Genomic DNA, 25,286 nt, shown 5'->3' with positions numbered 1-25,286 from the left:
GATACCCAAATCCAGATGTGAAAAACTTGTTGCATCTTTCCCAAAAAGACTCATGGCTGTATTAGATCAAAAGGGTGCTTCTACTAAATACTGAACAAAGGGTCTGAATACTTAGGACCATGTGATATTTCAGTTTTTCTTTTTTAATAAATGTGCAAAAATGTCAACAATTCTGTGTTTTTCTGTCAATATGGGGTGCTGTGTGTACAATAATGAGGAAAAAAATGAACTTAAATGATTTTAGCAAATGGCTGCAATATAACAGAGTGAAAAATTTAAGGGGTCTGAATACTTTCCGTACCCACTGTATATGTATATGTATATATATATATATATATATATATATATATGTATATATATATATATATATATATATATATATATATATATATATATATATATATATACACACACACACACACAGGTGAAACTCGAAAAATTACAATATCGTGCAAAAGTTCATTAATTTCAGTAATTCAACTTAAAAGGTGAAACTAATATATTATATAGACTCATTACAAGAAAAGTAAGATATTTCAAGCCTTTATTTGATATAATTTTGATGATTATGGCTTACAGCTTATGAAAACCCCAAATTCAGAATCTCAGAAAATTAGAATATTGTGAAAAGGTTCAGTATTGTAGGCTCAAAGTGTCACACTCTAATCAGCTAAACACCTGCAAAGGGTTCCTGAGCCTTTAAATGGTCTCTCAGTCTGGTTCAGTTGAATTCACAATATGGCGAAGACTGCTGACCTGACAGTTGTGCAGAAAACCATCATTGACACCCTCCACAAGGAGGGAAAGCCTCAAAAGGTAATTGCAAAAGAAGTTGGATGTTCTCAAAGTGCTGTATCAAAGCACATTAATAGAAAGTTAAGTGGAAGGGAAAAGTGTGGAAGAAAAAGGTGCACAAGCAGCAGGGATGACCGTAGCCTGGAGAGGATTGTCAGGAAAAGGCCATTCAAATGTGTGGGGGAGCTTCACAAGGAGTGGACTGAGGCTGGAGTTACTGCATCAAGAGCCACCACACACAGACGGTTCCTGGATATGGGCTTCAAATGTCAAACGTCTTACCTGGGCTAAAGAAAAAAAGAACTGGTCTGTTGCTCAGTGGTCCAAAGTCCTCTTTTCTGAGGAGAGCAAATTTTGCATCTCATTTGGAAACCAAGGTCCCAGAGTCTGGAGGAAGAATGGAGAGGCACACAATCCAAGATGCTTGAAGTCCAGTGTGAAGTTTCCACAGTCTGTGTTGGTTTGGGGAGCCATGTCATCGGCTGGTGTTGGTCCACTGTGCTTTATTAAGTCCAGAGTCAACGCAGCCGTCTACCGGGACATTTTAGAGCACTTCATGCTTCCTTCAGCAGACAAGCTTTATGGAGATGCTGACTTCATTTTCCAGCAGGACTTGGCACCTTCCCACACTGCCAAAAGTACCAAAACCTGGTTCAATGACCATGGTATTACTGTGCTTGATTGGCCAGCAAACTCGCCTGACCTGAACCCCATAGAGAATCTATGGGGCATTGCCAAGAGAAAGATGAGAGACATGAGACCAAACAATGCAGAAGAGCTGAAGGCCGCTATTGAAGCATCTGGGTCTTCCATAACACCTCAGCAGTGCCACAGGCTGATAGCATCCATGCCACGCCGCATTGAGGCAGTAATTAATGCAAAAGGGGCCCAAACCAAGTACTGAGTACATATGCATGATTATACTTTTCAGAGGGTCGACATTTCTGTATTTAAAATCTTTTTTTTTATTGATTTCATGTAATATTCAAATTTTCTGAGATTCTGAATTTGGGGTTTTCATAAGCTGTAAGCCATAATCATCAAAATTATATCAAATAAAGGCTTGAAATATCTTACTTTGCTTGTAATGAGTCTATATAATATATTAGTTTCACCTTTTAAGTTGAATTACTGAAATTAATAAACTTTTGCACTGATATTCTAATTTTTCGAGTTTCACCTGTATATATATATATATATATATATATATATATATATATATATATACACACATACCCATATGGCTTTGTGCCATATAATGAGTGAATTAAGGCCGTCAAGCTCCAAAAAAATAAAAATAAAATAAAATACCATGACAAAGTATTCAGCATGACTAATGTACTATATTCCAGGCCTTCTGGAGGCATATGATAGTAGGGCTGCAACTAATGATTATTTTGATAATGGATTAATCTAACGATTATTCGACTATTATTGCAACGATTAATCAGCATCTGAGGCAGCATCTCTCACGCCTCCGTTCAGCTCCAACCGATTATTCTGCTTGTGTCCCAACTTAAAAGGTTATATTAAACGTGCTTACTAACAATAAAGATGAACAAAAATAATATATTAAAAATACCTCTAAATGACATTCACTGAATTAAAGGGGGAGAAATACTTTTTACACGTTTAATTTTAGTAAAGAAATTCACTGCAAAAAAATCCTATTGTTATCAATTGTTTATGTCTTGTATCTTTTTCAAGGATTTTTTTAAATGGAAAACATTTAATTGAGAAGCAATAAGATATTTAGACTTGCTTTAAGAGAATGTATAAATAAATATAAGTGTATTTTGTATCTAAGTGTTTTTCTTACCTGGTTATACTTCTGGGAGTGCAGTAAAGACAAAATATACTTATATTCAAGATCTATTCTCTAAAAGCAAGTCTGAATATCTTATCTGCTGCTTCTCAGGTGAATGCATCTTTAAAGGATTTGAACATATTTTAAAATATTTGTATTTTTAATATTGTATTCAACATTCTCAGATAACAATTTTGTCTTCTGCATTATAGCTGCTAATTAGTTTTTACATTGTTTTAAGTGTTTTACATATTTATATTTGAAAACAAGCCAAAACAAAAACAAATCAAAAACATATTTTGTTGCAGTATATAATGGGGCAAAGAATACCCTCTCTTATTAATACATTTGCATATTGCCAATTTTCTTCACGATAAGAAATGCACAGTGAAACATATATTATGATTCAATAAATCGCGAGCCATCACGTTATAATCTTGCTGCAGTGAGTGTGCGCTTGAGACAATCCTCCCCACAACAGTGTGTGTATCAGCCGGATTCAGTTTCAGTCTCTCCCCCTTAGATCGGTACATTCGTGCAACTGAAGAAAAATGCCCGTTTCGGAGTTTGTAGTTATTTACATGATCTGCTTCCGTATTATTTGAACTTTAAAAAATAAAAATAAAAAAATAAAAACACATTAAATATAACTGCATTTAAGATGTAACTTCTGGGTGTTTCCTTTAAAGATGCTCGCCACGCAAGTTTCGCTTCAGCGGAGCGGCAGCTTATTCCTATTATTCCACAACAAGAGTGCTTCTGTATTTACTTATTTTGTATTTTTGCATTATAATTCCCTTATACTTTGCTAGCTACATCACCTGAATCTGTTTGGAAGGTTTAGAGTGTGTCCGGACTGTGATCAGTGTAATTCCTCCTCTCCTCAATCTTGCGCGAACTGCATCATTAGAGTTTAAAGTGATCTCATGTTACATTCAATTAGATCAAACGACTATTCGACAACTTTTGTCGACAATTTTCTATTGTTGATGTTGACTAGCCACCGGTGGCGCCATGATGATTCTATGAGGTGACCTGGTGTACTGTATAGGGCACAAGCCTTAATGACTACTGTGGTTTTTTAGTGGGTTCTTTTTTATCCTTTCAGGAGCTGGACATCCCAGAGTAAAGATTTATTTCCCCTTTGTGTTCCATGTAAGAAAGAATGTCATATGGGTCTGGAGCGACATGTAAATAATGAAAGAATTTTCCTTTTGGGTGAACTATGCTTTAAAAAAATGGAAAAACCCTCTTACCTTTCCAGTGCAACAGAAGACAATGATGAGGACCAGAGGTACAGCCACAGTCAGAACGTAGACGATCCAGAGCCAGGGTCTCTCTTCAGCAGCTGTGATCATCCGATTCACCACACTGGGCTGTGAACAAACACACACTTTCAGCAATTCACATTCATAGTAACACACATGCAAACAGAAGCTTTATAGCTGACCGACTCCAAATCAAAACACTTCTAAAAACTTCCTTTTTTCAGACACGATCTTCAGCATTCAACTGACTTATTGATAGCATTGAGTGTTTAGTAGCAGGCGACAGAAATTGGTAAGAGCACACAAAGTATAATCACGAGAGCAGAGATCAATTATTAATGTTATCTGTCTCAACAACAGGGCCGCAGTCTAAAAAACAAAGTCATCATGGCTGATTACACAAACCACAATCAAAGCATGAAGGCTCACAGACATAACACAGGCTTCTGTTAGGTCCTGTAGCCAGAGAACTGAGCTGGCCCCCGAGTTGAACATGTGAGGCATGCATGGAATTCATCTTTGGGTAGAAGGTATTTGCACAGTAGGAATTCTAATGAAAGCCAACTGAAATACAGCTAATCCCAGAGTACATGGGACTCAGCGGTCACCCCCACTCCCAGAAACACTCCATCACTACCAATGCCAATAAATCTACATTACTGATTATTTGAACTTCCCTGGATATTCCTATCAGGCTCTGAAGAGCTGGACATGTCTAATAACAATTACTTAAAGGAATATTCTAGGATCAAAACAAATTAAGCTTTAACAGTATTTGTGGCTCGATGTTGATTACCAAAAAACAAAAATGGACTCTCTCACAAATGGAAATGAATGGGGCCAGTCCATAAACTCTAAAATACACATTGTTTCAAAAGTATACCCACAAGACGTATACATTACACGTTACAATTATTTTAGTGCGATAAAGTGCTTACACTAAGCATATCTGTGTAAAGTTATATGCAGTTGCCCTGGGTATCAATACAGATTTCACAATTTGACTCAATTCCGTTTCACAAGCTCTTGATTTGGTCTGATTCATTTGGGTATCCTTCAGTTATAATGTCCATTTTGCGTTCATATTAAATAAATTCTCACAGCTAACGCTGCAAATTAGGTACAATCAAACAATATCAACCTTTTCAAATGTTTCTTCTAGGGCGGTCTATTTAACACGTTAATTCAGTGCAATTAATTATATAGAAAAAATTAATGCGTTAAACAAATGTCCCTGGAACATAATAAGGAATATTACTTCCATAGGAGCAATTTAAGCTTTGATTACCAAATGTTTTCAGCAGGGGGCAGTAAGCAAAACTCCAGCTGTATAGACAATGCTCAGCTGTACAGAGAACAAACCACATTCAGGCTTAAAACATGATGAGAACACATTCTTGCATTCAAACACATCTGGATGGATCACAATTTTGTATGCTCTATGTGTTTTTCTAAGTCTCAAACTATGTTTAACTTGACATGGTTACCAACATTTTTTTATTACGGGATGCAACCCAAGTGCTGTAAAAGCATTTGTCTGAAGCATGTGTCCCTAGAAAAGCCCTTAATATATATATATGTTTAATAGTATGGAAATAAATGTACTGCCTTAAAATCCAACAGGCCTATATATATATCCAACAGGCAGTTATAACTCCAACAAATCCCAGATTTTATCACACTAAAATCATGTTAAACGTTTAACGTTGATGTCTTGTGGCTATACCTTTGAAACTGTATTTAGATGTTTATGGACTAGTCCCATTCACACTAGAATACTTTATTCTGATTGGTCAATCATGGCATTTAGCATCAAATATGTCTGTATAATGACATGATAAAACTGTATAAAACACTGCTGTCCCAGGCAACCAATTTCCTACAGCTGTGCTATTGTCATGCATTTCACATTCTCTCAGTGTACTAGCATCAATTCGATGTGTTCACATGTGTATAAGTAGTCGAGTCATTTTCTGGGGTTGTTAAAAGTGTATGCTGAGGAGAAACCATGCCACTGCACGGCCCAACGCCCTGTACAGGAACGCGGTTGGCTATCCCGTGTCACATGTGGAAAAGCCTCAAAGTAAGTGCAAACAGATTTCCAGAGCATTGCCGCTTTAAAAATCACCATGTGTGCTCACACACGCCAAGGAGTCTGTCCTTTCTCACACCAGATCTAAATGCTACGATGTGGTAAGCGCATCAAAGAAAAAAAATCATAATTCCACAATTGTCACTTGTGGCAGATTAGTCTTGTGTAGCTAGATTTCTGACCATAGGCATAATTTCTGGTCCACATTGGTGGTTGACCAATATGGGTTTTTATTGGCCCACTTAGACAGAAAGAGTCAGTCTGACCAACATATAAAGTGACCAACACAGTTCACATTTGTTGCATGACGATTAGGGAATAGTAAGTCTGAAATTGGAAATAACGTTAAGAATTCAGGTACATGCTAATAAATGCCTCAAACGAAACTTTTTAATACATTTCAAGAATTTTGATGCCAAGAACCTCAAGACGCTTTGCCAAATCCAATGACCTGTTCTTCCTTATAAGCACTCACTGTAGTAACTCAGTAACACAGCTTTGTTTTATGACAGACAGCGAAAAGCCAGATATTAGGCAAGCAATTTCTTGGCTTTTTTGTGCACCACATGTAACACACAGGGCATGAACTGTCCTCAGGGATGTTGTCTGATTCTGAGACTATTTGTCACTATTCTGTACCCTTTCATCTGGTTATAAAAGCACATGATTGAAGGAAAGGTAGAGCAGAAGCAACAGATAAATAAAGGAGATTTTTGTTACCTCAGCGGCTCCCTCTGCTGCTTTCTTCAGACCCCAGCCATCTGTGGCCCACTGATCAGCCACATTACGATCAGAAGCGATGAAGAAGTTGTCAAAGTAAATATCAGAGGACATGGACCAGAGCTCCAGACCCACGGCGCTGAATGCAGTCATACGGAAAGGGTGGAGGTCTTCAAAGAAGTCTGGGTTAGGAATCTTCCTGGGCTTCCACACACCCTGAAACAACAACACACACCATGACACATGACAGGGGAGCGTGAGTGGCCGATTGATCCAGCTCGTGCTCAAGCCTTTCTATTGACACTACCCCGCCCATTCACGGAGCCCCGTTCACCACGAGGATGACATTTTTAAGTTTATTATTGTTTCCAACAACAGAGGATAAAGAACAGAAAGGGTATTAAAAAAATATTATGCATCACACAATATCTATATTTTTACCCAGTCCTACTACAAAGCTTTTAAAGGATTCAAAATGAGAAACATTAAAGGTTACCTGATAATTAGGGTTATCAATCATGGGTGACTTCCACTTGCCCTTGTAGTTGGGGTTGTCAATCATTGGTCTCTGCCATGCACCACAGCCAGGGGCGGTCTCACAGGCAGGGTTTGGGATCTGAGGCGCCTCCCACTCGCCATCCATATCCTCATCCCTGAGAGGAACACCAATGAATCAATCAATAAATGAAAACATATAGATACATAGAGTGCAGGTAGAATCTGTGAAGTAAAACCAGCGTTGAAAGAGTAAGCATGCACACACAATGTTCCCTTCCCGTTTCCATTTCAGCTGCTCTCTTGGTCAGAACTATTATTAAGAAATTAACCTAGAAAATCACCCCAGGAGTCTTATTTTCTTCATTAAAATCTGTTCAGTCCTCCTCTGTGCAACCCATCAGAGCTCAGCCTTTTACAATAGATGATACAAAAGCTCCTCATTTGCTTTTAAAGGAATAATTCACCCAAAAATGAAAATTCTCTCATCATTTACTCGCCCTAATGCCATCCCAGATGCGTATGGCTTTCTTTATCCTGCTGAACACAAAGATTTTTAGAAAAATATCACAGCTATGTTGGCTCGTACAATGCAAGCGAATAGTGGCCAACATTTTGAAGCTCCAAAAAAGCTCCAGTGATTTAATCCATGTCTTTAGAAGTGATATGATAAGTGTGGGTGAGAAATAGATAAAAATGTAAGTGCTTTTGTAGTTTAAACTCTGTCCAGTAAGTGGCGATATACAAGAATAGAAATCACCAAAAAGAAAACAATGTGGAAGTGGATGAGAAAAAATAGAGGACATTTATAGTAAAAAGGACTTAAATATTGATCTGTTTCTCACAGACACCTTTCTTATCACCTCTGAACACATGGATTAAACCACTGGAGTCTTATGGACTGCAGTGCTGTGAAAAAGTATTCCCAATTTCCCAATTTCTTCTGTTTTAGTGTGCTTTTCATATTAAATTTTTTTAGATCTTAAAACAAGAATATAATTTAATACAGCTAACATAACCGAAGTTAACACAAAAACCGAAGTTAACACAAAATACAGTTTTCAAATATATATATATATATAAAAAAAAAAAGAAGTTATCCAGCACCTGTACCACCCATGTGAAAAACCAACTGCCCCCTTAAACTTAATAGCTGGTTGTACCACCTTAGCAGCAACTACTGCAACCAAATGCTTCCAATAACTGGAGATCAGTCTTTCACAATCTCAATCGGGTTCAAGTCAGAACTTTGACTAGGCCACTCCAAACTTTGATTTGAATCCAAAACTTAAATTAGCCTCTTTTGAGCCATTCAGAGGTAGGCTTACTCCTGTGCATTGAATCATTGTTTTACTGCATAATCCAGTTGCGCTTGAGCTTCAACTCACGGAATGATGACCAGATGTTCTCCTTTAGGGTTTTATGGCAGAAAGCAGAATTAATGTTTCCCTCAATTATTGCAAGTCGCCCTGGCCCTGAAGCAGCAAAGCATCCCTACACATCACACTACCACCACCATACTTGACCGTAGTTATGATATTCTTTTTGTGGAATTTTGTGTTGGATTTACGGCAGATGTAACGGGACCCCAGTCTTCCAAACGGTTACACTTTTGACTCATCAGTCCACAGAACATTCTCCCAAAAAGTTTGATGATCATCAAGGTGTGTTTTGGCAAAATTCAGATGAGAGTTAATGTTCTTCTGGGTTAGTTGTGGTTTTCACACTCTTCCATGGATGCCATTTTTGGCCAGTGTCTTTCTGATAGTGGAATCATGAACAGTGAGTGACCTTCATTAATGCGAGAGGCCTGCAGTTCTTTGGAGGTTGTCCTTGACCTTTTTGTGAGTTGTCGCTGTGCTCTTGGAGGAATTTTGGAAGGTCGGCCACTTCTGGGAAGGTTCACTACTGTGCCAAATTTTCTCCATTTGGAGATAATGGCTCTCACGGTGGTTCTTTGGAGCACCAGAGCCTTTGAAAGAGCTTTGTAGTAGTTTGTAGCTAAAAGTTATATTTGGTTGTTTATTTGATTGAACAGGGCTGGCAGTAATCAGCTCTGGGTGAGTCTAGTCCAGCTGAACCCCACTGTGAATGCTGTTTCATAGATTTGGGGATTTAGTAATTAAGGGGTAATTCAAAAAGGCACCGTTGGTATTGGATAGCTTTTTTGCTTCAATAAATAACAATCATTTAAAAACTGATGTTAATAACCCAAATAAAGATTATTTTTTTGCTCTTTTTTTCTTCATGCTTTTATTTAAGGTCCATGTCTGCTTGCAAAACTTGTAATTTCCATAGCTACATGCCACAAAACAAGTCTTCTAAAAGCATATTTAGTCTCTTTTCTTACAACTGAACAGTAATTAGAAAACAATTACAATAAACTTGGCTTGATGAACCAATTGCGCCTTAAAAGCTAACATAATGATCTTAAATCAGCATTTACAACGTTCAATTTCTGTAAAACGTGACATTTTCAGATGAAACAGAACATTCAAGTAAGGAGGGACTTGACTTAATCCACTGGGATTTGATCGGACCATGAAAAGCAGGCAACGATTTTATTGATTAATATTATGTTTCCACACCCACGTGGTCTATATTGCATTATCCATAAAGATAAGACATTTAAGAGGTAGAGAAAGCCATTACATTGGATTATCAATGTAAAGACTCAAAAGACCAGAGACATGCTAAGAAAATAATTAAGGTAAGTTTTGACTTCATGTTGACTTAAAATGAATATTTAAAAAATGCTTTACCAATCCTCTGGCTTGATGGCGTCAGGGTCGCTGATGTATTCTGGCTCATCGTCCAACCAGCCATCGGGTTTCACAGCGTCTTCATCAGGAATCTTAGCAGGAGCGTCTTCATCCCTGAAGAAGAGTTACAAATGCACCAAATGATGAGGAAGAGGGCTGATGAGATACATGGAAACGGACAGTAGCGGTTTAATGACAAAATCACCCTCAATACATCACAAAGACATGCTCTGCTCACCAGTCTTCGGGTTTGACAGCATCTGGGTCCTGGATCTTGGGTCTTTCGTCCCAGTCCTCGGGCTTGTGGTCGTCTGGATCTTCAATCTCAGCGGGTGGGTTGATGGGGGGAGTCATGTCATTCAACAGATTACCACTGTTCACCACAGTCTGATCAATCAGGATCTCAAAACTGTTGTCAGGGTTTAGCACTGCAGGAAGAACACATTGATGCACGTCAATAGTCGGTAAAAAAATATACTTTTTTTAAAACCTTGATGGTAATTATGGTGCAATAGAAGATAAAGAGTTAACACAACATACACAGGACATTATAAACAATGCAGAAATTAGAGAGAAATATAAAAGATGAAAAACATCCACTATTTATACAAAATGATGTCAACATTTTCACCGATCAAGAATGTTCATGCGAGAACTTGCATTGTTTAATTGTTAAAACAACCAGTTCTTCTTGTGTTTGTGTGAGCATGTATGCCATTGTGAACATGCTAGTCAAGTTGTCAACGGAAGTCAAGATTTAAAAACAAAAAGTAACATTTCAGGTGTTCTCACCAAAACCTAGCATATGCCTTCAGAAGCCTTGGAATATGATGCACCAGCAGCATGGACTACTATAATTCTTTGATTACAGTGAGTTGCTATTAGTTACCATTGTGTTGAAAGGATGCACCACAATTTACAGTGTTGCTACAATTTACAGTGAAGTTTTTGGTGTTACTCAGAGGACAGGATATAAATGTAAGTCTTTTGAACTAATAATGCTTAAGGTGACACCGTCAAATACAAATATAAATAAAAATTCTCTGTCGTCCTTTACCCTTGCTACAGTGTATAGATCACCCGGGCCTTATTCAGATTTCCTTAGTGAATTTGCAAATTTTTTATCAGATCTTGTAGTTACTGTAGATAGAGCCTTAATTGTTGGTGACTTCAACATTCACATAGATAATGAAAATGATACATTGGGATTAGCATTTATCGATATTCTCAACTCTCTTGGAGTCAGACAAAATGTAACAGGACCAACTCATCGCCATAATCATACGCTAGATTTAATTCTTTCATATGGAGTTGATGTTGATAATATAGAAATTCTGCAGCAGAGCGATGACATCTCGGATCATTACCTCGTCTCTTGCATGCTGCAATCAGCTAATGTTACTCAATCTACACCACGCTATCGTTCAGGTAGACCTATTCTTTCGACCACTAAAGATAGCTTCACTAATACTCTTCCAGATCTATCTCATATACTCAATAAACCCCAAAGCCCAGAAGAACTTGATGAAATAACAAAAAATTTAAATGCAGTCTTCTCTAGCACCCTTGATGTTGTCGCCCCACTTCGATTAAAGAAAATTAAAGAAATAAGCCCTGCACCATGGTACAATGATCACACTCATGCTCTCAAGAGAGCAGCTCGGAAAATGGAGCGCATGTGGAAAAATACAAAATTAGAAGTATTTCAGGGTGCATGGAAGGATAGTGTCTGTAGCTACAAACACGCACTCAAAGCTGCCAGGTCAGCATATTTTAGTAAACTCATAGAAAATAACCACAACAATCCTAGATGTTTATTCAGTACTGTGGCTAAATTGGTTAGGAATAAAGCCTCAACCGAACCAGATATTACGTCACAGCTCAAGAGTAATGACTTCATGAATTTCTTCACAGATAAAATTGAAATAATCAGAAATAAAATTGGAATTATGCAATCATCTGTCATAGCACCTCAGAAAACAGTGTCGAATAATTTCCCTCATGTGCAACTTCAATCCTTCGCTATCATAGGTCATGAAGAGCTAACAAAACTTATCGAAACATCAAAAGCCACAACTTGTTTGTTAGATCCTATACCAACTAAGCTCTTAAAAGAGGTATCTCCTGTAATATCAGAACCTCTTCTTAATATCATTAACTCCTCGCTATGCTTAGGACATGTCCCAAGAAACTTTAAAATGGCAATTATCAAACCGCTAATTAAGAAGCCACAACTTAATCCTGGAGAACTTGCTAATTATAGACCGATTTCAAATCTCCCGTTTATGTCAAAAATACTAGAAAAGGTAGTATCCTCCCAAATATGTTCATTTCTACAGAGAAATAGTATATATGAATTATATTTCAATCAGGATTTAGGCCTCATCACAGTACAGAGACTGTACTTATCAGAGTTACAAATGACTTGCTCTTATCATCTGATCGCGGCTGCATTTCTCTTCTAGTGCTTTTAGATCTTAGTGCTGCATTTGACACGATAGATCACGACATTCTCTTGAATAGGCTGGAGAATTATGTTGGAATTTGTGGAGTGGCATTAGCATGGTTTAGGTCATATTTAGCAGACCGCTACCACTTTGTCTATGTAAATGAGGAATTGTCAAACCAAACAAAAGTAAAATATGGAGTGCCACAGGGATCAGTTTTAGGGCCTCTGCTTTTCTCCATGTATATGCTTCCTCTGGGAGATATTATCAGGAATCGTGGAATAAGTTTCCACTGCTATGTTGACGATACACAACTTTATATTTCTTCAAAACCTGATGAGATTTCACAATTCTAAAAATTAGCAGAGTGTATTAATGAAATAAAAGACTGGATGGCCAGAAATTTCCTTCTACTCAATTCTGACAAAACAGAGGTTCTAATTATTGGACCAAAAAACTCTAAAAATAAGCCACTAAAATATAATTTGACTCTAGATGGATGTACTGTTACATCATCTTCAACAGCGAAGAACTTAGGTGTTATATTTGATACCAACCTGTCCTTTGAAAATCAAATTACAAATGTTTGTAGAACAGCATTCTTCCACCTAAGAAATATTGCTAAATTAAGGCATATGCTCTCGGTTTCTGATGCCGAAAAACTAATTCATGCGTTCATGACCTCAAGACTAGATTATTGTAATGCATTACTGGGAGGATGTCCAGCAAGATCAATAAATAAACTTCAATTGGTTCAAAATGCAGCAGCCAGAGTGCTGACGAGAACCAAGACATATGATCATATTAGCCCCATTTTATCATCGTTACATTGGATACCTGTTAAATTCCGTATTGATTTTAAAATTCTGTTAACTACGTACAAAGCTTTGAATGGTCTAGCTCTGCAGTACTTAAGTGATCTTCTACCACGCTATATTCCAACACGTTCATTAAGATCGCAAAATTCTGGCCTATTAATAGTTCCTAGAATATCAAAATCCACTAAAGGAGGAAGATCCTTTTCATATTTGGCTCCTAAACTATGGAATAGTCTCCCAAACACTGTTCGAGATGCAGACACACTCTCTCAGTTTAAGTCTAGACTAAAGACTCATCTATTTAGCCAGGCATACACCTAATTTATCCTCCAACCCACAATTAGGCTGCTTTAGTTGGGTCTGCCGGAACCAGAAACCAGAAACATTGAGCATGATCTCTTACTCTGCAATAAATTAAATGGCATCTACGCTTACATCTTTTTATTTGTTTCCCTGTCTCAACCTCGGGACTCCTATCCTGAGGTCACCAGAACCGGCTGGATCCAGCACCATTCCTGCTTCATGTTGGACTCCACTGCTACATGTCGCAGAATGATGATGACTAAATGCAGCCGGTGCCAGCCAAACATCACTTCAATCTATTATGACGGACTTCAGAGGATGAAATGATGCCAACTCCAACCTGCATCACCTCGGTCTATTGATGGACTACGATCTTGAAATGGAATGCATAGACTAACTATTGCCAACAAAAGCCTTCATCAGCCAATTAACAAGGACAATTGCATCTATGTGAACTTCTGCAATTAATCAAGATGGACTTCAAAGACTTTGGTCATTAATCTTACAGTTCAAACACAATCGATGTTTAATCACTGACCCTTAACACTTAGTTTAATAATTTTAAACCATGATTTTACCTATACATAATTAATATTTACATTACATTCATGATGTTAGCCAGAGGGGAACTGGCCCCCACAGTGAGTCTGGTTTCTCCCAAGGTTATTTTTCTCCATTAATCTACATCTTATGGAGTTTTGTGTTCCTTGCCACAGTCGCCTACAGCTTGCTCACTGGCGTTATTAATACAATTATCATTTAATTATTTTTAAACACTATTAAAAATTGTATTTTATCGAAATTACACAATGATGATTAATCAACTTTATAGACATTACAGTTTTATTGTCTGTTAATGCTGATATTCTGTAAAGCTGCTTTGAAACGATGTGTGTTGTGAAAGGCGCTATACAAATAAAATTGACTTGACTTGACCACAATATCCTTTACGCTTTAGAACAACATGATTGTGATTAAATTATGACAATTTTCATTTTTGGCTGAACTTTGTTTGCTCTCACTTATTTACATTAATTAGGCATTCTACCATCCCACACACAAACTCATGCATATACAGTATACTTATATATATATATATTATTAGAGGTAGACAAATATAGTGGTTTTACCGATTAATCGGTGCCGATATTTGTTTTTTTTGGAACTATTGCTTATTGGCAAAAAACAATGCAGATATCTACCAATACAAAATCTGTACACTTTACTCCACAGTGAATTTGCCTTCTCTATCAATTCGCCGGCTTACTCACCTTTATATCTTTATATATAAGGGCATTATAGGCAGGCTTCCATGTTACATATCTGAATTTCTTTCTTTTACACAAGAGTACTTATGTTTTACGGTGCCAGAAAACAATTTAATTGAATGTACCTCAAGCCCGGACAGAGTTGTTCAAAAAGGCTTTCATGTTTGTTGCAACTTCTACTTGGAATGACCTACAGAAAACACTTAAACTACAGTGTCTAATTTCCATAAATGATTTTAAAGGTTATGTTAAAACTATAGAACATGAGTCCATCCACACATGCAAATGTTTTAATTAATGGCACTTTTATTTATTTATTTGAAATGCACTTGAGTTGTCTTTGCCTCTTTTGTGTTTGTTTTGTGATTTTGTGATCTAATTTGTTCTGCTATCTTGGCCAGGTCTCTCTTGAAAAATAGATTTTATATCTCAATGAGACAAACCTGGTTAAATAAAGGTTGAATAAAAAAAATAGTTTTAATCTAGTGAATGTAGGTAATAAAAAGCTACATTTGGTAAATACTAAAATATAGAGGATTTTATCCTTTATCCTTTCAAATTAAGTAAGTGTATTCCGGGCTACATGCCCCAAATCTTAATTTTCTTCTGGATATTATTGGGAATTTGGCTGCACAATAAACTGCTGGTATTTTATTTATTTTGGACTCTTATAGCCTCAATGTCTGTGCCTGTCCTAGTAAGGAAAGACTTAGAAAGTTTAACATTCAATAAATTCTATAAATCCGTTTTAAAAACTATCAGTTGATTAATCGGTTATAAGCCTTGTCCTCCACCTTAGTTATCGGTATCGGCAAAATCCACCAGTCAACCTCTAATATACCGAATATATAAATAATTGATATGTTAAACCACTTAATGTTGACTAACAAAAGCATTAAACATTTTCTTTTACATTTATGCACTCGGCAGACTTATTACAGGAACAATCCCCCCCCGGAGCAACCTGGAGTTAAGTGCCTTGCTCAAGGACACAATGGTGGTGGCTGTGGGGATCGAACCAGCAACCTTCTGATTAACAGTTATGTGCTTTAGCCCACTACGCCACCACCACTCCAACCTTAAACCTGACCTTAACCTAAAAAAATAAAACAACCATAAAGTACCATAGTATCATGTTTTTTGTTTTCGACATGTAACTTGGTAATACCATGGTTCTCTGGATATGGACTATGGTAGTTCCTTGTGATTGTGTAAAGTACCTTAGTACATGAAGAGAGTAATCATTTAGTGCCATGCTATATATATATCAAAAGTACCATGGCATTACCAACTATTTTCATCAATGTACATTGCCACTGTCCTTTAAGGGTTCCATGTCCTATCTCTCCTAGAACAAGCCAGGTTCACATAAAATGAATACACACTATATAATGACTGCATTTATTTACATTAATCAAGGTTCTTATCAAGTGTATGACAGCAGTAAATGTTTTGTTACCCAGTGTGTAGAGGTGGGTTTTCTTGTCGGTGTAGTACGTGCGAAGGTCTGAGTCGGGCTTCTTGGCATGTTTCTCCTCAAACTCTCCTGTTTTAGGGTTCTTGTGTCTGAAGATGAAGTGCAGTTTGTAATCCTCACCACACTTATCAGGCCCAAACATGATGCTGTATGGAGTCTTATCCACAAACTGCTCCTGTGAGGAGAGACACAGAGGAGGTTGTTTCCATTTAAAAAGGAAATTTGTGTTTTAGACAACACTTCATAAAATTAACCCTTAAATGCATACATAGGATCTTCAGTGACCCGGGACCTCACTCCACCTTTACCTAATCCATTTAAAAAAAAATGTTTTTGGGAGTTATGCCCCAACTTCTTCAGTACTAAGGGGGGGGCAGAGCGAGAGGGAAGTTCATTAGAAGAGCGATGGCAAATCTGCCTGATGTGAACTTTCTAAACTCCGAGGAGGACAAATGGCTGAGAAATAGACCAAGAGAAAAAGCTCAGATGAATAAACTAAAAAAGGAGGATTATGATAAGTCGAGGGCTAGGAGCCGCGTCAACATCGGCGAGGCTGTTCAGCAGTGGGGAGACCTCTAAGAGGTAAAAAGCTTGAAGACAGATGCAGAAGTTCTCGATAGGTGGGTAATATCATTTTTGCAATGTTTTACAGAACCCATATATGCTGTTGTTGTGATGTTAGATTTAGTAGCAGGAGAGTTGCGAGTGTCGGGAACTGGTGTGCGTAAAACCATCCAGTGTGCATGAATTTGGGGGTGCGGAGCTTCAAAGGAGCACCGAAGGGAGGGGTGTGTTTGTTTTGGCAGTGGAGTTCGAATATTAACAGTGTTTCTTAGGAATCGCCTTTAATAGTAAATAATCTAATTTCAGCGAGTAAACATTAGTCATTCAATCACCGATTTTATATCTGAAATCTGCACGTCCATCCCTAAAACACAAACGTCCCACACATGCATTTATTTATTTAAAGTGGGGAATGTTTCCTGTTTTTTGAAAGCCAGAGCGAATTATTTATATCTGTATAAAACAGTATCCACCACTAACAAGCTTCATCAGCGAACAGATCAGCTGAATGTAAACAAGTTCACTGAAACTGAGATAAGATACAAACAGACATTTTCATACTTATTTAATGTGAGCATCGAAGTATTTGTTCAGAGTTACTCGTTTAATGTTTTCATCAAAAAGTGCCTTTTTCTCGTGGAGGAGGAGATGTGGCGCTGTGTGTTAGCCTCAGTCTCTATTCACTTTCATTGTCTGGCAATAAGCTGCAATTAGAGTGAATGGTGATTGAGACTAAGATGTTGCCTAACATCTCCTTTTGTCTTCCATGCAGGCAAGAAAGTCCAATGGTTTTGGAACAACATGAGGGTGAGTAAATGATGACAATTTTAATTTGTGGGTGGACTATCCCTTCACACGGAAGTTTCATGAAAACTTTAGTAATTTTCAGGGCAAACAACAGGAAATACTATTAATTATATTGTCGGCAGTGTGCCTGATAAACCAGCACATTGAAATTGTGTGTAATCTTACCAATTCGAGGTCAGGGCTTTGTGACAGCAGTTTAACATAGGCTCCGCCACAGTCGATGCCAGTCTGAAAGTTCACCTCATACCTACAGAAACATGACAGGTGTCACGCCACAGGTAAATACAGAGATTATTACAATTATTTGACATTAATTGGTATTAATCATTGGAGTATGGGATTTCATTTTCATCTTAACAGTGTTAGAGACAAAGTTGAGCTTAAAGGAATAGTTTGTATGAAATGAAAATCCTCTTTTCATTTACTCCCCCTCATGCTATCCCAGATGTACTTTCTTCTGTACAACACAAATTAAGATTTTTAGAAGAATATCTCAGCTATGTAGGTCCATTTAATGCACGTGAACGGTGGCCAGAACTTTGAAGCTCAAAAAGCACATAAAGGCAGCATAAAAGTAATATATATATGACTCAGGTGATTTAAATCCACTTCTTTAGAAGTGATATGATAGGTGTAGGTGAAAAACAGATAAATATTTCAGTCCTTTTTAATATAAATAATCCTAACTGCACAATAGGTGGCAAAATGTGAATCGCCAAAAAACAATATGAGAATGTGCAAGTGAAAGTGTAGATTTACAGTTAAAAAAAAAAAAAAAAAGGACTTAAATATTGAACTTTTTCCTCACCAACACCTTTCATATTGCTTCAGAAGACGGATTTATCCACTGAAGTTTTATTGATAACTTCTATGCTACCTTTATGTACTTTTTGGAGCTTCAAAGTTTTGGCCACCACTTACCTATATTCAATGGACATACAGAGCTGAAATATTCTTCTAAATATCTTCAATTGTGATTAGGCTAGGAAACCAGCTAACAAGTTATTTATTGGTGAATTCAAACACATCTGAATCCTAATCACAATACTTGCTGTGTCACAGCTTCTGCATTATGGTCATACTTAACCATCAGATCCCTGACAAGTCAAGTCACTGGAGGAATGTGTGTAATATTTTAAACTAAATATTATATTTATTGCATTGTTTTGTACTCTTTTGTATTGTACTCACTGGACTATGAGGGGTTTGGTGTCAAAGGTGAAAGATCGCAGCATGAGAGCAGAAATGGCGTGATGTTTGGCTTTGGATTTCAGCACAAGACCTTTATCACCTGGGAGTTTGGTGTTCTGCATCTCTTCCACCTCCCATTTACCTGAAAACAACACAGCAGAACTTCACAATCATTGCACACAATATCACAATTATTAACATCCTTAGCACTTAGCATTTCTTAAATGTAGCCGTCAGAAAAAGGTCAAAAGCATTGCGTTTATGCGACCCATTTAAAATACTTAATCTATTCTAACAGCTAAATCCAACACTAAATTCTGTTGAAATAGAGTATTTATCATTTATATTTATGTGCTTGCCTTGCATTATGATCATTGTACATTAAATATAGAACATGAGACGCATTCACTGAATTAACGTTAGCAAATACAAGCATATTTATTGAAAACAATTGAACGAATAGTGCAGAATAGAGCAACCCTAACAGCCGGCTTTCAACGGAATTCACCAAGGAAATGTTACCTAACATTAAAACAGTCAGGACATCGTTGGAAATAATTAAGGTAAGCGAAATCTATGAGGAAAAAGCGGTTATATCAGGAAAAACCCTGATATATTACATTTGAAAGTATTTAAATAGAACTAGAATTATATAATCATTCTATATAGAATTATTGTCATTTGTGAGGTTTTCTCAGCTAATATTTATATGTGATTAAATGCGATTAATTGTCATATCATTATATTTGCTCAATAAAATTTTTTTATTGATCCATCCATCCATCCATCCATCTTCAACCGCTTATCCGAAGTCGGGTCGTGGGGGCAGCTGCTCCAGCAGGGGGGCCCAAACTTCCCTATCCCGAGCCACATTAACCAGCTCTGACTGGGGGACCCCGAGGCGTTCCCAGGCCAGCGTGGAGATGTAATCTCTCCACCTAATCCTGGGTCTTCCCCGAGGCCTCCTCCCAGCTGGACGTGCCTGAAACACCTCCCTAGGGAGGCGGCCAGGGGGCATCCTTACCAGATCCCCAAACCACCTCAACTCACTTCTTTCGACACAAAGGAGCAGCGGCTCTACTCCGAGCTCCTCACGGATGACTGAGCTCCTCACCCTATCTCTAAGGGAGAAGCCCGCCACCCTTCTGAGGAAGCCCATTTCGGCCGCTTGTACTCGCAACCTAGTTCTTTCGGTCATGACAAAATTTTATTGATAAACAGCCCTATTATTAATACAACTTTTTTATTTGCACCTTTTAAAAAGTGTTCACAAAGTGCTTTAAAGAAAATAATAAAACATAAAATGTTACATGTGTAGAATGAAAAGTACAAATAAAATAATAGAATGAAGATTTGTAATTTATCATTTATCTTGAGAAAACAAAAACTCACCATCATACTTGGCAATATCCTCATCGATACTATCCTTCTTGGCCTGGGACAAAACCCATCTAGAGATGAAAACAAAAACATTTAACAATCTCGGCAAAAAATGGCCTGGGTAGCTCAGCGAGTATTGACGCTGACTACCACCCCTGGAGTTGCGAGTTCAAATCCAGGCAGGGCGTGCTGAGTGACTCCAGTCAGGTCTCCTAAGCAACCAAATTGGCCCTGTTGCTAGAGAGGGTACAGTCACACAGGGTTGCCCCCTCGTGGTCGCTATAATGTGGTTCGCTCTCAGTGGGGTGCGTGACGAGTTGTGCGTGGATGCCGCGGAGAATAGTGTGAAGCCTCCACACACGCTACATCTCCATGGCAACGCGCTCAACAAGCCACGTGATAAGATGCGCAGATTGACGCTCTCAGACGCGGAGGCAACTGAGATTCGTCCTCCGCCACCCGGATTGAGGCAAGTCGATATGCCACCATGAGGACTTAGAGCGCATTGGGAATTGGGCATTCCAATTGGGGAGAATAGGGGAGAGATAAAACCATCTCAGCAAAATAAATTTTTTCATAAATCCTCAGGCCTTATCTCAAACTTAAGACCAATATACATTGTTTGAATACATGCTGCGTGAGAAGGATGGTCTCTTACCCTTGAAGTGTGCCTTTATCAAATGACTCTGCAAAGTAGTGCTCTCCCATTGGCTCTGGAGCTTTATACGTGACCTAGAATAAATATATTTTGAGAAAATGTTAACCCAATTCTTTCAGTAAATCAATCTCTTTCAGAATAGCATAATTTGTGAATTTAGAATACATTTTTGGCACAGGGGACGATTATCAGTAAATAGTGACTTTTATTTCGGACTGTTGCGTACATTAAGCTACTGAATAATTTAAAAGGAATCTAAATATCTTGCGTGATATGCAGGGATGGATTACCGACTAGGCCAATGGGGCCAGTGCCCAGGGGCCCTTGACTGCCTGGGGGGGCCCTGGGCTTTTAGGTTGCGTGATCCCCCCCCCGCTCGAAAACAACTCAACAATGAAAACTAACCCCTCCCTTAACATCTTTTGTGCATAAAACCCCCCCAACAAATTTTGGAGGGGGGCCCTTGGAGATAATCGGCCATGGGGCCTTTGCAAATCATAATCTGTCCCAGGTCATATGGACCGCTTTTATGCTGTTTTTGACCATCTCTATGAACTGTTGTTGTCTAAAAAAAAGAAAAAGACTACTTTTGTACTCTATAAACGAAAGCCATATGGGTTTGAAATGACAGGAGGGTGAGTAAGTATACCTTTAAGCGAAGAATCACTGATGTGAATGATAAATCGAGTTGAATAAGTGGCACTGAAGCGGTATGAGCTGGTTTGTAGGTCAGTGGGTTAACAAAAAATCCAGTTAATCTGCTGCATAACTAAACACAACAGACCTCTGACCATGGATTCCAAAAAGGAAAATCTAGTCATAATTTACTCACCCTCATGTCATTCCAAACACATATGACTTACTTTCTTCTACAGAACACAAAAGAAGAAATTTAAAAGGATGTCAAGTCCACGGATTTCAAGCAGGAAATAGTCTTACAGTGGGTGTTGGTGGGGCTTTCTGTTCCTCTTCCTCAACATCTTCCTCCGGTACTAAATCCGTGGCATCCTCCACATCCATTTCCATGTCGTCAGGCTCCTCCTGTGCCCTCACATGACCCATGAGAGCGAGGCACACACTCAGAGAGAACAGCACCACACATAAACGGATCTTCAGCTCCATAGTCTACAGACACAACAACAAACAAATGAATAAGGGTGGGGGGTCAATTTGCTGTCTAACAACTGACTAATCTGTTTGTGAGGTCAAATAGTGAGTGTGTTTAGAGTTTTTTTTCTTTGTTTTTGTTTTGTTTTAAAGGGGATGAACTTAAAGATGAGATCATCAATAATAATTTAAAAACAATAAATGTCAGACTTCAAATCGCTGCTGTAAGCAATGTTATATTTTACTATCCACATTCTTTATATCGTTTTTTTGGGTGAAGATTGGAATAGGATATAGTTCTGTTATTTTGACCTCTTTTTGTTGTTGAATATTTTTTATTGCTATGTGAAAATGACAGTTACCCAGCCTAATTAATTATACTGGACTTCTGTAAGAGATGACAAGCCATTCAGGCCAACATTTTAACATCCATTCTACAAATGTAAAGCTTAACATTGTATGAGCTGGCATCAGCCCTAGACAGCGCTGTCATAACAAAGACTACAAATGGTTGTCCTTTTGAGCACAAAAACAGTGGGGAACAATGCAAGCAAAATGGTGCTCAAGTCAAAAGATATCACTTCCATCATTTATGATCTAAATACAACATACAGGCACCACCAAAACAGACCAGCAGCACACAGTTGAACTGCCTGATTTGTAAACAGTAGTGTAAACCGCAGCGTGCAGTTGCCAGGCTGTGGTGTATGCACTGGACACATTGCCATCTCAGGTCTCCCAGACTCCGGTTGCCATAGCAATGAGAAGAAGTGCGTTCTCCAGCATCAGCCTCTTATCTTTAATGAGACTTAACCCAATGAGATTACACACACACACACACACACACACACAACCTGTGCACACGGATGTATTATAATGTGCAAAGACACACTCCACCTCTAAAAATGACCTGCACTTCTTTCCCACAATTTAATCCAAGTGTCATTTCAACTTTAGTATCAATTGTTGTTAAGTGGAAGGCACTGAAAAAATATTTTTACGGCCAATATTAACTCCAATTCAGTCTCAAAAACCCCTTGCTTTGTGAAGCTCTTGCTTTGTATGTCTCTAGCATATAATTACCCTCATTTACTTCAAGAGCAGGGCATCAGAGGCCATTCTTGAGGGGTATCCAGAGACCACAAAATCTTAAACAGGCAACATATTAGGTCCAACACCCGTGTTTAAACACATATAGTACATTATACTGTTTATGTATTATAAGTGTACACCACAGGCCATTGCGGTAATGAGCTTAACACTCTTGGGATTAGCACGTTTGGACAAGAGCTGCTAACAGATAGCAACACATCACCATGGCAGCCAAACACAACAAGAATTACTCCCAGCAAACGACTTTCACTGAGCTCTATGCAAACACTGACAAACAAATACACAATAATAAGAACCCCCTTCTAAACAAAACCTACCTTAGCACACGTTTATCTCCAGGATTTCCATTTAAAAGCATTGCATTTAAATTATCTGCTAAGCATCTTAAAAAGCACAGATTTACAAACATTCTGAATCAGAAAGTCTCAAAGACATTTGCCGAATGTATTGACGGCATCTGTAAGGTAACGCTTATAGATGTATCGCAGAAGATCAAATGATTTGGATGTAAACACACACACACGCACCTCATGTTTACGCACATGTGGGGTAAAGAGGAAGCGGTGCGGACCGGGCATCAGTGAAGCGCGTTTCAGTGCTAGGGAAAAATATTCAAGAATACAGCGCGGAAAGATCAGATATGATGTAACCGGCACTGTTGTTTTGTTGTACTGCTCACTATGGTCTTTTTCTCCTCGTGAACAACCATCTTCCTGGTTACCTTATAGTTGCCTTTATTGTTGACAACTGGTAATCTGATGAGTAGCCATTTTATTTGATGGTGGTGGTGGATCCTTAAAAAGTAGACTAATGCAGTTAACGTACAAGAGTATAAACAGTCGCCATATTATAGTTATCATGTTTATATTGTATCTCATGTCATGTTTTTGTTCAGAAAAACAAGCATATCCACGTGCTCAGCAAGCTATACTTATTTATACACACCAGTTTAAATGATGGAATGTCCCTTACCTCAGCTAACAGTCTTTCTTGGATGCCATGTTTGTTGTTTACAGTAGCATCGCATTGATTACGTTGCTAAGGGGACACTGCTTTCTGACGAACTGCACATATACGAGAGTAAAGTGTTCATCGCTTAAAGGGTAACTAAACACCTGCTCAGAGTCTGACTCCACCCACTAGAAATATTTGAAAATGCTGGAAAAGTGGGCAGACCCCAGCGGGGATAGAGGGAACGAACCGAGTGTGGGGCTGAGCGGGGTGGGGGGGCACCTGAGACTCGTAGTGACAGATTAATTGACAGCTGCTGTCAGACTCTATGTTATTATTATTCCTCACACGGTCGCAAGACGACATGTACATGAATCTGGCGTGGTGAGCTGGAACCTGCTTACGTCAGCTGTCACCGCTTACGTCACGAAGTACCGCAACAGCCAATAGGAAAATTCAACTGCAGTAGCCACCGTTCAACCTGAAGAGGGCAGCACTCAGACGTTTTTACACCATATATTGTAGAATTAAAACACTTTATACACAAATGTCAAAAAAATTACTTGAATCAATGACCAGTACTAATAAAGCCCCATGCTTACAGATCATTAACTAAAAAAAGTTGGTTTAGGGTTTAGTTACCCTTTAACCAGAACATTTAAACAGGAACCCAGCTCTCTCACAGTAAGCCACATTCTCGCAATAACCTGCTTTTCTGGTGTCCATCTGAATGTACTGACAGGACCGTTTGCTCAACAAATGTGATCAACTTGTGTCCATATTCAACAGCGCCACCCAGTGTATTCTGTTATAACTGCCAGTTTTAGTTTGTATCTTCAGGATTTAAAATGCATCTCACTGTATATATGGCCCACAAAGCAAAACTTTAGTAAAAATACTATTTGAATTTCGTATTCAAATAATTATTGCAGAATGAATATTACAATTTTCGACTACTCGTGCACATCCCTATTTCACATGAGGTTACCTCATGTGACGCTACACTGCCTAGCAACCAGGCCAGTTTGGTTGCGTAGGAGACCTGGCTGGAGTCTCTCAAACTCGTGACTCCAGGTGTGGTAGTCACCGTCAATACTCACTGAGCTACCCTGGCACCCCTATATTATGAAATGGACTAAGTTTTACTCTCAACACGCAGTGAAAGGATCTCACTGCTGAATAATCCACCACTATACTGCACAATCACTGGTGAGTGAAATCTAAACATTTACCAGCCAGTTGCCAAATTTTAGCCACATAGCG

At 38.3% G+C, this 25,286-nt stretch overlaps 1 protein-coding gene across 1 annotated transcript in view; it reads right to left on the bottom strand.

The window, feature by feature from the left end:
- Positions 1–25,286, bottom strand: part of canx (calnexin) — a 34,162-nt gene that overhangs the window by 6,000 nt on the left and 2,876 nt on the right. Inside the window, exons 2-12 of the mRNA XM_052154672.1 lie at positions 21,792–21,977; positions 20,853–20,926; positions 20,207–20,265; positions 18,815–18,956; positions 17,789–17,870; positions 16,235–16,427; positions 10,178–10,367; positions 9,940–10,053; positions 7,179–7,335; positions 6,683–6,898; positions 3,859–3,978 (exon numbers count right to left, since the gene is read on the bottom strand). Of these exons, the coding sequence (XP_052010632.1) occupies positions 3,859–3,978; positions 6,683–6,898; positions 7,179–7,335; positions 9,940–10,053; positions 10,178–10,367; positions 16,235–16,427; positions 17,789–17,870; positions 18,815–18,956; positions 20,207–20,265; positions 20,853–20,926; positions 21,792–21,974 (1,530 nt within the window). The 5' untranslated portion in view covers positions 21,975–21,977. The remainder of the gene's footprint in view (positions 1–3,858; positions 3,979–6,682; positions 6,899–7,178; positions 7,336–9,939; positions 10,054–10,177; positions 10,368–16,234; positions 16,428–17,788; positions 17,871–18,814; positions 18,957–20,206; positions 20,266–20,852; positions 20,927–21,791; positions 21,978–25,286) is intronic.

Source organism: Xyrauchen texanus, chromosome 23 (assembly GCF_025860055.1).
Source record: "Xyrauchen texanus isolate HMW12.3.18 chromosome 23, RBS_HiC_50CHRs, whole genome shotgun sequence".
NCBI lineage: Eukaryota > Metazoa > Chordata > Actinopteri > Cypriniformes > Catostomidae > Xyrauchen > Xyrauchen texanus.
The sequence above is the reverse complement of the archived record's forward strand: the minus strand, read 5'-3'. Positions and strand labels throughout refer to the sequence as shown.